The following is a 13,745-nucleotide window of genomic DNA, read 5'->3' as shown; positions in this document are numbered from 1 at the left end:
GCCATATTTTCTGTGTCAGGAGACACAACTGTGTTGAGTGTGTCCCTCCCTGTTTGTTTAGGTAATACATCGTTGTCATGTTGTCTGTTTTGACAAGAATGTGTTTGTGGCTTATTATTGGTTGAAATGCTTTTAACGCTAGAAATACTCCTAATAGTTCTAAGTGATTTATGTGAAACTGTTTTTGCTGATAGTCCCATTGTCCCTGAATGCTGTGTTGATTGAGGTGTGCTCCCCACCCTATCATGGAGGCATCTGTAGTTATTACGTATTGAGGCACTGGGTCTTGAAAAGGCCGCCCTTGGTTTAAATTTATATTGTTCCACCATTGAAGCGAGGTGTATGTTTGGCGGTCTATCAACACTAGATCTAGAAGTTGACCCTGTGCCTGTGACCATTGTGATGCTAGGCACTGTTGTAAGGGCCGCATGTGCAATCTTCCGTTTGGGACAATGGCTATGCATGAGGACATCATGCCTAGGAGTTTCATTACTATTTTGACTTGTATTCTTTGGTTTGGATACATGACCTGTATTACATTGTGAAATGCTTGTACTCTTTGTGGACTTGGAGTGGCAATCGCTCTTGCTGTGTCGATTGTTTCTCCTAAGTATTGCTGTGTCTGACACGGCTGAAGGTGTGACTTTGTGTAGTTGATTGAGAAACCTAGTTTGTGTAGGGTTTCTATGACATACTTTGTGTGTTGTGAACACCGTTCTAATGTGTTGGTTTTGATTAACCAATCGTCTAAGTACGGGAACACATGTATTTGCTGCCTTCTGATATGCGCAGCTACTACTGCCAGGCATTTTGTAAACTCTTGGCGCAGTTGTTATTCCGAATGGCAAGACCTTGAATTGGTAATGTACCCCTTGGAATACAAATCTTAGGTACTTTCTGTGTGAAGGATGTATTGATATATGGAAATATGCATCCTTTAGGTCTAGTGTTGCCATGTAGTCTTGTTGTTTGAGCAGTGGGATTACGTCTTGTAATGTCACCATGTGAAAGTGGTCTGATTTGATATAGGTATTTAATAATCTGAGATCTAATATAGGTCTTAGTGTTTTGTCCTTTTTGGGTATGAGAAAGTACAGAGAGTAAACTCCTGTTCCTTTCTGTTGATTTGGTACTAATTCTATTGCTCCTTTTTGTAGCAATGCCTGGACCTCTAGTCCTAGAAGATCCATGCGTTGTTTTGACATATTGTGTATTTTCGGTGGAACGTTTGGAGGGAATCTGAGAAATTCTATGCAATAACCATGCTGGATAATTGCAAGTACCCAAGTGTCTGTTGTTATCTCCTCCCAATGTTTGTAAAAATTGCTTAGTCTCCCCCCCACAGGTGTTATGTGTTGGGGATTTGTGACTTGGAAGTCACTGTTTGTTTTGAGGAGTTTTGGGGCTCTGGAACTTCCCTCTATTCTTTTGGAATTGTCCACCTCTATATTGCCCCTGAAAACTTCCCCGCTGATATTGGCTTTGATAAGTGGGCCTTGTTTGTGAGGTTGTGGGTTCTGTAGCTTGTCCTCGAAACCCCCCTCTAAACTGTGTTTTGCGAAATGTGCCTCTGCTCTGTGGGGAGTAGAGTGCGCCCATGGCCTTGGCCGTATCAGTGTCTTTTTTAAGTTTTTTGATAGCAGTGTCCACTTCCGGCTGTATTTCCGGCTTGAATCCGGACGTACGCAACCATGCGTGTCTCCTTATTGTTATTGCAGTATTTACTGTCCTTGCAGCTGTATCTGCTGCATCCATTGCTGACCCTATCTGATTATTTGAGATACTTTGTCCTTCCTCCACCACATGTTGTGCCCTTTTCTGGAACTCTTTGGGTAAGTGTTCTCTGAAATGTTGCATTTTGTCCCAATGAGCCCCATCATATCTTGCCAGAAGTGCTTGTGAATTGGCAATGCGCCATTGGTTTGCTGCTTGTGCTGCAACCCTTTTCCCCGCAGCGTTGAATTTACGACTCTCCTTGTCTGGAGGTGGTGCGTCTCCCGAGGTGTGAGAGTTTGCTCTCTTGCGAGCTGCCCCTACTACCACAGAGTCTGGTATTAATTGCTGCGTGATATACACAGGGTCTGTAGGCGGTGGCTTGTACTTTTTCTCCACCCTTGGCGTTATGGCCCTGCCCTTCACAGGTTCCTGAAACACCTGTTTGGAGTGTTTTAGCATTCCAGGTAGCATAGGTAAGCTCTGGTATTGGCTATGAGTGGAGGATAGTGTATTAAACAAAAAGTCATCCTCAATTGGTTCTGAATGCAAGGTGACATTATGAAAAGCCGCTGCTCTTGAGACCACCTGCGTGTAGGATGTACTGTCCTCAGGTGGCGACGGTCTCGCTGGGTAACAGTCCGGGCTGTTACCCGATACTGGCGCATCATAAAGGTCCCATGCGTCGGGATCATCCTGACTCATTGCAGTATGAGTTGGGGATTGCATCAGTGGTGGAGTGACTACCGGTGATGTGTGCATTGATGGTGGTGGAGATGGTGGCGGAGTTGTTTGTCTTGCCACCTTTGCCTGTGGCTGCTTGTCCTTTTCTTGAAAGGCAAGTCTTCTTTTCATTTTAATTGGGGGAAGAGTGCTTATCTTCCCTGTGTCCTTTTGAATGTGGAGCCTCCTTTGTGTGTAGTCTGGCTCCATTGATTCTAGTTCTTGTCCGAACTTATGTCCTTGCATTTGGGAGGACAATCCCTGTTCCTCTGTGTAGGAACCTGATTTCGGTTCCGAGGCTGGAGGTTTTGGAATGGAAACCTTTTCGGTAGCCTTTTTCGGCTCCGACAACACTTTCTTTATTTTCGGTGTCGTGATTACTCAGTGCCGACCCATTTCGGTGCCGCTGTCTCGGTGCCGAACTTGCTCGGAGCCGCTGTCTCGGGCTCGAGATTGCTGTGTGCCGGTATCTCGGCCGGAGTCGGATGACTTTGACACAAGCGTGCCCTTCTTCGGTGCCGATGACCGGTCACCTATTTTTCGGGTTAAGCCATGGCCTGTTGGCGGTGGCGTCCCCTGGGCTTTTGTGGTCTTCTCGTGAGTGTTATGTTTCGACGTCTTACTCACGGTTTTAGTCGTTTCTTCGGGATCGAGTTTGTCCGAGTCCGACTCCTGGATGGAGAAGGTTTCTTCTTCTTCCTCCTCCAAATGCCTTTGTCCTGTCGGCGCCGACGCCATTTGCAGTCTTCTCGCTCTTCGGTCTCTTAATGTCTTCCTCGACCGAAACGCCCGACAAGCTTCACAAGTATCTTCTTTGTGTTCTGGAGACAAACACAAGTTACAGACCAGGTGCTGATCTGTATACGGATACTTGTTGTGACATTTTGGGCAGAAGCGGAATGGGGTCCGTTCCATCAGCCTTGAAGAGACACGTGGCCAGGCCGACTAGGCCCCGACGGGGGATCGAAAAACCCCGAAGGGCCACCGGAGCTTTTCAAAAGTCGGTGTTGATCTGTAATAACTAACCCGATGCCGAACGTAAACAATACCGTCGATTTTTCCGAGATTCTAACTAACTTTCTGAACCGAAACACGGAGCGAAAAGGAACATGTCCGAACCCGATGGCGGAAAAAAAACAATCTAAGATGGAGTCGACGCCCATGCGCAATGGAGCCGAAAGGGGAGGAGTCCCTCGATCTCGTGACTCGAAAAGACTTCTTGAAGAAAAACAACTTGTAACACTCCGAGCCCAACACTAGATGGAGGGATGTGCAAAGCATGTGTATCTGCAGCTACACATGCCATCGAACATATATATATATATACATGCATACATACACACACACACGTATATATTGTATATGTATATTTATCAATTTGTGTGTGTGTGTATGTGCAATGAATAACCAAAGGTTACAGGGACGCTATAGTTATGTTCAGATTTTATACACACAATATCACAGAAATTCAGCAGTTATACTTATCTCCAGAAACTATAACTCATCCCCTAAGGTAACTATAACGTGTGCCCTGCCATGCACAGTTTTTTTGTCAAAAACTTTACTGCAAATATTACATTGATATTATCAATGATATTAAAGATGTCTTGAGTACAGTAATTTGTACGGTAATTAGCAGTGCATGGCGAGGGCACGAGTTATAGTTACCTTAGGGGGTGAGTTACAGTTACTTGAGATAACTCTAACTACAACAGGTGAATTTCTATATTTGGTATGTTTAAAATGTGAGCCTAACTATAACATTCCTGTAACCTTTGTTTTTTTAAGTGGTCCCTCCCTGCATGCAGATCTCTTCCCGGGGGTAGCAGTCTAAATATTTTTATTTTTGTGGGGGAGAAGGGCCAAGAGACCTCCCCCTGCCTCAAACCAAGCTTGGCCCCGGGGACGCCATCCCCCGGGGCCCGGACTAAATATTTAATGTTTTTTGCCTAGGACAGGGCCTCAGAGCCCCCCTTCCCAAGCTAATTTCAGCCTCAGGAACCCCATCCCCCTGGGGCCAGCCTAATTTTTTTTTTGAGGGGGTGTGGGGGGAGTAGGGCTGTGTGGTCCCCGTCCCCAGGGCTGATCTCAGCCCCGGGGACCCCATCCCTGGGGCCCGGCCTTCTAAAAATGATTTTTTTGGGGGGGGGGGGGGGGGGAGGATTGGAGGAAGTTGGCGCCTAGGTCCCCCTGTTCAGGCCAATCTCTGCCCTTGGAACCCCATCCCCCAGGGCCAGGCCTAAATATTTAATTTTTTGGGGTAGGTGGACTTCGCGGCCCCCTCCACAGGCCGTTTTCACCATGTGACCTGGGTGCCACCCCAGGGCACCCAGTGACAATGTTGGGAACCGCGGTGGGAGCCTGAAGACCCCCAAGGTCCCAGCCTGCCCCCCACCTGCTGAGGGAGCCAGCATTGCTGTCACAGAGAGGAAGTAGCTAAAGCAATGTTCCTCTGTTTCCCTGCCTGCATCTACATGGGCAGGGAAATAGAGGAGACTTCTGCTCGCATGAAGTGAGAGTTGTTTTGACAGCTCTCACTTCATCCAAGTGGAGTGTTTGCTGTGACTTGGTGGGAGCTGTCAGCTGCACTGTTTGTGAGTAGTGCCCCGGGGAGGTGGTGGTCCCTGGGGATGGGTGGGGGGGGCAGCACCTACACATTGATAATTTTAATGCCCCTGGGACCTGGCCCATCCAGAGGCCTCACAGAAACAAGTGTGGGAGCCCAGGCTTGTTTTCTTTTTTTCATTTTCGTCGGATCTGCCACGACATCCGGTGTCCCTACCATGGCCCCATTTCTTTCTTTTCTTTTTTTTTTTCTGGGACTCGGCTGAGTTCCAAGATAACTGCCATCACTTCCTTGTTGAAGTGTAATCAATCAGATCTCAGCATAAGATCAGGAGGATTCAAGAAGCCTTCACATCCCTATATATACAAATTTGTTTTTTTTTCAATTACTAAAAAAACTACTAAACTGATATACACCAAATAACAAACAAGTCGCTTCCAGGACCAAGAGCTACCTTTCTGCCAAATGTGGTGTACTTCTGCCCAGGGGTTCGGATGCTATCGGTGTTCAAAATCCCTAGGTAAAAATGAATAGGCAAAAAGCTTTTTGCCCCCCCCCCCCTCATTTTTCTTGGCCCTCACTTGACGTATCACCTGAAACTTTCCAGACAGCAGCTCACATGAGTTGCACTTTTTGGGGGAACATTTTTGTGATGATTCGTCAACCAGCAACAAAGGCAAGTAAAAAACGCTTTTTCTATAGAAACGAGGTCTTAACTATAACTACCTAGTGGCGACTGACACTAGGTAAAAATCTCTCTCTCTCTCTCTTTTCACCCACCTTTTCATGGCACTGAGAGCTAGGAAAGTAACCCCACCCCTTCATGACCACCCTGAGAACCTTTTTAAACCAAAATTCCTGAAAACTACTTAGTGGATTGACACTTGCCACTAGGTAATCTAGGAAATATATATATATATATATATATATATATATACACACACACACATATATATACACACACACACACACACACACACACACACACACACACACATAACCCCCTGCGTCCGGAAGTGTCTGGCAAATATGAGTGCAACAAAATATTGAATAAAATGTAACCAGTTGTGTGTGTGTGTGTGTGTGTGTGTGTGTGTATATATTCACTTAAAAAAAAACAAAGGTTACAGGGACGTTATAGTTCGGCTCACATTTTAAACATCGAAAACCATAGAAATACACCACTTATAGTTACCTCAACTAACTGTAACTCGTGCCCTAAGGTAACTATAACTCGTGCCCTCGCTATGCAAATTTTTTTTTCAACAATTTTACTGCAAATATTACACTGATATTATCAGTAATGTTATCAAAGATGACGTGAATGCCGTAATTTGTGGGTTAATTAGCAGAGCATGGCGAGGGCATGAATCATAGTTACCTCAGGGCATAAGTTATAGTTAGTTGAGGTAACTCTAACTATAAGTGGTGAATTTCAACGGTTTTGTATGTGTAAAATGGTAGCCTAACTTTTGTTAAAAATACTATTTCCTAACTATAACGTCCCTGTAACCTGTGAATTTTGTATGTTTTTTTTTTTTAACATATATTAACTTCAATAGAATATGTGAATCCAACCACCTCCTTGCACGGCGGTTGGCCAGGCCCTGAGCACCCAACCTTGCACCAAGTACGGCCTTCACCCATGTGCAGCAAAGGTTTCCTGCTCGACCTGGCTTACAGCCAGACTCTGCGGCCAACCTGGTAACCATCCAACAGCATGCTGTGCATGCTCCTTGGGGAATTTGCAGTGGGAAATGGCTGCAGCCTCTCTGGCTGTGATAGGGTGTATCAGAGGTGAGAGGGGTGGTGAGAGTGTCTGTCTGGGTGTGAATGTGTTTTAGTTGGTGCGTCAGTGTGTGCGCAGGCCTGTGAGTGGGTGCATGAGATTGTCAATGGGTCTGTGATTGGGTGTGTGAGAGTCTGAGTGGGTTTGTGAGTGGGTGCATAAAAATCTGAGTGGGTCTGTGAGTGAGCGCATGAGGGTCTGACTGAGGCTGTGAATGGGTTCAGAAGGCTCTGATTGAGACTGAGTGGGTGCATAAGTGTGAGTTGTATAAACTGATAGAGAGAGAGAGCGAGAGAAAGTGAGAGGGAGATAGTGAGTTGTTTAGGCTTTGATGTATGATATACTTGGAATTAGATATTTATGCACAATTTAAAATAAAAAATGTATTTGACAGTTTTTTAAAATTTAAAATAATTAAATATTTAGTATTTAAAAAAAAAAAAAAGGAAGAATAGGAAAGCCAGTCCAACTGGACTCAAACCCTGAATGCTCAGTATGAAGGTCTGCGACATTCACACTGAGCTACTGGTTTCTTTTTTTGCTATTTTTTTTTTAGCCCTTTATGGGCTATCTGGGACCGCAAGGGAGCCCTCAAGGCCTATGTATTTATTTATATAATTAACAAAATGCACCTTATTGGCTATCTGGCACCGCAGGGGAAGCATTAAGGCTTCCCTCGCGGCGCCACTGCTTCAACAAGGAGGGATCTGCTTGCTGAAGAATTTAATTTCTGTCCCCTGCACACATGCCCCTGGGACTTGGCCCACCTGCTCTTTGTTTTTTAAAACTTTCTACGGAGGATCTGTGGATCCATCGTGACTCCAGCCGTAAAAAAAAGAAAAAGAAAAATGCTTTTATGTCTTTGGGACCCCAGCACAAGAGCAAAGGAGTCAGGATGTCCATCCCCTGACCCCTTTTGTGTTTTTTTTTTTTTTTTTTCTGGGACTCAACTCAAGCAGAGTCCCAAGATGGATGCCAACACTTCCTGATTTCAAGTTCTTGCAGCCAATCAGATCTCAGCACGAGATCGAGAGGGGTCACAAATCCTTTGCGGCCCTTTATATACAAATATGGATTTCCTTAAATTTCTCAAAAATACTTAACGGATTTACACCAAATAACAAAAAGGGTTCTTTCTAGAACAAGAGCTACCTTTCTGCCAAATTTCAGGTGCTTTAGTAAACAAGAACATTTTAGGTGCTCACAGTTAACACACAACCTACCAAAGGCATACTAAATCTTAATAATTGCATAGAATTTTAAATTTGCAACAACGCTGTGGCCATGAATATTATTGATAGTCATCATATCATTTATTATATTTTTAATAAATATGTCAAAGATTACCTCACGTTGCAACTGTTTTTCCAATATATCTCTACGAGCTTCAAACTCTTCTTGGTCCAGTTTTCTAGCATTTTCAACTCTTTGCACTTGCGCCTGCAGCACCAGTTCATTGGTTGTTGGTGAAGCTATTCCTTTAATATAAAAATAGCTCTATGCAACTTATTTGATTGCTATGTATATTACACAACAGATTAGAAACAGTATTTGTGCTTTGTTGACATGCCAGATGTTTTCTTATCAAAATAATCCTAGCGTACTTATATTTGTATAGATCACAGTTGTGCTATGCTTGGATACAGTTCAACAAACTATGCATATCTTACAAATTTTGACTTGATGGTTGCTAGCTTGTGTGGCCATCCCCACCACAGTGACATAACATAGAAAAGCCTGCTTCAGTGGAATTATGATGCTGAAGATGGTAGTTCATAACTTCAAATTGAAAATTAAGCACAGTCCCACAACTGTTGACAAATAACATAACATTTCCTAGCTTTAGTAATGGAAAGTTTCAGTTCAATAAAGGACACAAAGGCGAGGATTATGCCATATCTTTCTTCACTTTATTCACAGCAGCCAACAAATTAAAGAAAAACCTTCCCTTCCCATAACCCTTTGGTTAGGAATAACATGAATAACTAATACCAAGTCAGTGTCCTCAAACATAGTCCATCTTCTTTGTTTATCCACCTCTTTACTTGTGCAAATAGTTCCTTCGGGCTTGAAAACTTTATTCCCATTTGCCTCCTTTATTTCCTCAAAGAATACAAGGTATAATTCTATAACACAACCATTCAAGAGTTGACAGGTATCTAATAGCACAATAACTCAACGACATCAAATGCAGATGAACATCGCAATTCATAAGATTTCCATCTAAATGATAAATGAATCATATACTTATACCAACACAGCTCCAAAAGCACCATCCAGCCTCTTGTCACCTGGAGGGGAAAAAACTCCCTGATTCTGGTGGGAATAATCCTCACCTCAATGTCCTTAATAGAATTGAAACTTTCTGTTAATATGTCAGGACCGGAGGAGAGGATTAAGCTAGTTCGAAGCTTATCGAAAACCACCTTTGCCATGTTAAGTACAGGCTTGAAGTAAAATGTTTTGAACGTGGATTCGGAAGACAAATCCGCAGCTTGCAAAATATCTTCCAGGGCTAGCCCCCCCAAAAAACATCTTGAAAGCCATCGCACCTCCCGCCTAATGTGCCAATACACATGTGCCAATGTCTGCTTACTGCATGACATATTTAAACCACCTGGCTATAGTAGGGGAAGCGACTGCCTTAAAAGTTTTGCACAAGGATATGAGAAGTTGTTGTACTCCCGCTGGGCAGATGTCTTCCGTAATGGCTTCATATACCTTGGAGAACTCAACCACACATAACCTAGGCATTTTATGGAATGCTTGATAAGGCACCACCTAGATACGATATTTGGTACATCTAGAAATATGAAAAGTCACCCCGTCCTGAGTGAATACCCTACCTGTAATATCCAGACCTCTCACATCCGACACCCTTTTACCGGAGATCAGGCACAACAGCATGGGCAAATTACCTGATAACTTTTTTCTGGACAGAATTATTTTTTCCTTGGCCTCAACAGAAAAGTTAAAAAGATGTTTAGGACTCGGGGGTCCGAAGGACCAATAGTCTTGATTCCCGTCATCAGTCTCAGAACCAGAGGATGTTCCCCCACTGGAGAATCAACTAGAGGGGAGTGCTGCCCTGAAAAGCTGACCTGAAGGTGTTTACAGAATGATAGGCTAACCCCTCAGAAACCAGGGCTGACAAAAAAGTCAGAATGTGGATGACATCAGATTCTAGAGGATCCTCATCCCTTTAAACATACCAACGTAACCATCTTCCCCATGCAGAGTGATATCTCTTGGTGGTTCCATCAGCCCATGCTCTGGATAAGAGAGAGACAGCTTCCTCAGAAAGTCTGCGGACTGCCCATCGACTCCTTTAATCCTCCAGGCCAACAGGAGGATCGAGCCGTCCAGAATCATGTGGCGAGTGTTCCTTTGATCGTCCAGGAGAAGATCCATTTTGTGGAGGTAGAAGGATTGGAGACTCCCAGGAAAGTTCTATCATCACTGGAAACCATACTTGAGAGTTCCTCAAGTCCGTCTTTTTCATGAGCATTATGAATTGAGGGGAGGCATCCCCTTCTTCCAAATTCCAATCCTTAAGTACGGCATCTGTCGCTGCCAGCTGCGGGTCTGCCTCCAGCTGAAGAATTTGGTCACCTAATTGTTCAGATGAGAAGCAAAGAGAGCCACTGTGAAGGGTCCCCAGAGTTCCTCTATCGTTCAGTAGACTTCCAGATGCAACTTCCATGCAACTGAGATCTCGCAGATGTCTTAAGTGCCAGTCGGCCACCTCATTGGACGTCCTCAGAAGATATTCCGCGGTCATCGAGATGTGCCTGTCCAGACAGTCGTGCCAGAAGTTAGTTCCACCAGCATCTTGGATCTAGTACCCTTCAGATGATTTATGTAGCGTACCGCAAGAAGTTGTCCATCTTCCGAACCACACAACAGTTGACTCTCCCCTTTGTCCAACAATAAGCTGCAAATGACCCGGCCAACAGCACTAGACAATTTATATGCATGCGTTATTCCTCTGAGGACCATTTTCCACCCAATCTGTTGTGCAGGTATCTGAATCTGTCACGAGGTTCGGGCTGGAACCGAAGATTGCTCTCCCATTCCACAATTCCATGCCACCAATGGCTCTCATCCCGGGCTTTGCCTGACAACAGCACCAACACAGAGTATTTCAGCCCCTTGCCTAAATTAAATGCCTTCAGCTGCTGTAGAGTCCTGCAGTGCAGGCATTCCTTGAAAGATGGCGTGAATCGAGGAAACCAACAGGCCCACTAGACTGGCCAACTGTCGTAGGAATGTAGTTCACTGATGACAAAGTCTTTTTCATCTAATACCGAATCTTTGCCATCTTTCTGGTCGGTAGGTACAAAACCAACTCTGTGCCATCTATGACAAGCCTCAGGAATGTCATGTGCTGTGCGGGAACCAGCAAGGAATTCTTCTTGTTGATGCAGAGTCCAAGAGATTCCAGCAGGTTCACCGCCTTTTTGAGTTCCTCCGTGAGTGTCCGCGGGCACTGATTTATCAGGAGAATATCGTCCAGGTAGACGATGAGGCATAATCATTGACTTAAGACGTTCTATCACCAGCTTGAGGACCTTGGTAAAGCACTTCGGTGCTGATGAAAGGCACTTAAATATATCAGGCAGTGCCACATGAACTGCAGGAACCTGCGGTGCAGAGGAAGGGGAGAGATCGGGGCAGTCAGATTGGTGTCCTTGATATCTAGTCTCACCAACCAATCTCCTGGCTCCAGGAGATCTCAGAGATCTCCTGAAGTGGCGATGTACCAGCCACTTGTGAACTCCTGACATTTATCATAGGGTCATGACCCCATCCCGTTTCTCTACCAAAAAGGGGTTGCTCAGAAAACCGTTGGGGTGGAGCATAGTAGGAACAATCGCGTCCTTGCTCAGCAACTCTGCTATTTCTTGATCTACGACAGCTAAGTTTTTCTGAGAGAAAAAGGGAGGTTGTGGGCTGGACCTATGAGTTGGGGTTTCCTTAAACTCTACTTGAAAACCTTGGACTGTTTCTAAGATCCAGCATCGGGTGACAGTTTCCTCCAGTTGTTTACAAACAGAGCTAATAGCGCCCATCCACTTATAGTTGGGAAGAAAGGAGAGTTCTCTCTTTGGGTAGATCCTTAGGAGCTTCGACCAGCACCTCTGGCCCCTTGTCCATTCCGGAAGCTTCTGGATGGGTAAAACCTGCTACACTTCACCAGATCTTGCCAGTGTCCCGGTCAGGAGCCAAGGCCTCACTGGGGAGCATTGAATGCAAAGCAGCCAGACAAGCTCCCCTGCAATGACTGGCCCCTCCAAAAACCTTATTGGCGAAGATTTTCTTCATCCAGGTTTGCGCCTTGTCTTATGATTTTAAGGTAGAGACAAATCTGCCCAGTTCCTTGATAAAAGGATCACCAAACAAACCGCCTTGCTCCAGTGGACCCGCCTCTGAGGTCACCAAGTCCCCAAGTTTGGAATCAACTTTAATCAGTAAGAACAGGCATTTTTCTGCTGATAACGAGCAGTTTGTGTTCCCCAGGAAGATGACTGCCCTTTGTGATGAACTGGAGAGGACTTCAGCGTGTATCAGGGCGCCTTATTGTTTTGCGTCCTCTGCCACATCAAGAGTTTTGGTTAGGGGCCCTGATATATCTAACAGCTTTCCCTGGCAATAGCGCCACATACTGCTGTTTATCACCTATAAGCATTTAATGGGGAGGGCAACATGAAGGCTACATAAGTACAAAATTATATCAAGATTGCCCAATGTGTTGCAAAAAATCAGCATACTTCAGGGGTGTCGAACTTTATATCAACTTGACCAATTCTTCCAAATATACACATCCAATCTGGTGTCATGCAAAGAGGTGACAAATTACAGAAACCTTATTATGTCAGAGGTCTTTTAGTAGTCTCTCGGATTATGATAGGGCTCATATTAGGTCCACATAGATTCCAGCAAGGATATGATTATGCTGGTTTTCTGATTATACCAGACTGACCACATCAGGGCTCTATTTAGGTCAGATTTTTGAAAGTTCATAGGGCCGGCATACCAGGGGATTGGTTTATGAATGTGCTCAGTTTAGGCTAGTTTTCTGATCACTGAAGGGCTCTTAAAATGGCAGCACGTTCATAATGCTGGAATCCATTACTTTTTCTGCTTTATTTTCTGAGAAAATAACTTTTGAATTGACATGGCAAGTTTACTTTTAAGCATTTACAAAATTGTACAAAATTCTACTATAAACAAACTGAGCTTCAGCTTGCAGTCTGGTGCCTAGGTTGGCAAATAAGTACCAAGGAGCTCACCCTGAGTCGGACATGCTTCACTGGGACACATTGTGTATGTCGAAGGAAGATCACTTTATCTTACTATAACGCTTATACCTTGTCTGCCATTATTTTTAACATATGCCAAGCACTATGTCAATGACTAAACTGTTATATTTTACAATTATGTAAACTCTGCTAAGTGTTGTCAGCATCAAAACATCCTAATTTTGCATGTAATTTTGGGTTGCATCAGTCAAAGCTTCATTCATAAAAGGATTTGCATGCATGGAGATTTTTATGTCAGCAAACCTTCCAAAACAGCCAGATGTTATTCTGAGTACTACATTAGTTCCCATCTAGAATGGTTTATTTTCGAAGTTTGCTTTCAAACCTATTAGCATCTATAAAAGAAAGTGTGAGATTCCTTCTCCATTAAAACTGCTGATAAACATACACGCTCCCAGTGCAGGCTGACATTTCTTATTTCCTTTTTTATCTTCACAATGCAATTCTTCATCATAGGCTGACAGCTTACTTGATTGAATATGCACGTTTACACACGTCATCATGACAGCTCTCTTTGAGTGATCAAGAGGAACGTGGCTCTCTCCCTAAATGTAAGTAAGTGGAGTTACGTTTAGGTGCATTGAGCTGCAACAGTTTAGACTGAGGACAACAATGCTGCAAACTCTGGTTT

General features: G+C 44.2%; 1 protein-coding gene across 3 annotated transcripts in view; it reads right to left on the bottom strand.

Moving 5' to 3' along the window:
- OFD1 (OFD1 centriole and centriolar satellite protein) overlaps positions 1 to 13,745 on the bottom strand; it is a 486,789-nt gene that overhangs the window by 289,250 nt on the left and 183,794 nt on the right. For all 3 annotated transcript variants that reach the window (XM_069204717.1, XM_069204715.1, XM_069204716.1), the window contains exon 14: positions 8,139 to 8,269. In XM_069204717.1, the coding sequence (XP_069060818.1) occupies positions 8,139 to 8,269 (131 nt within the window). The remainder of the gene's footprint in view (positions 1 to 8,138; positions 8,270 to 13,745) is intronic.

The sequence above is a fragment of the Pleurodeles waltl genome, chromosome 8 (assembly GCF_031143425.1).
Source record: "Pleurodeles waltl isolate 20211129_DDA chromosome 8, aPleWal1.hap1.20221129, whole genome shotgun sequence".
Lineage (NCBI taxonomy): Eukaryota > Metazoa > Chordata > Amphibia > Caudata > Salamandridae > Pleurodeles > Pleurodeles waltl.
Note: the sequence above shows the minus strand (reverse complement) of the source record. Positions and strands in the feature narration are given on the sequence as shown.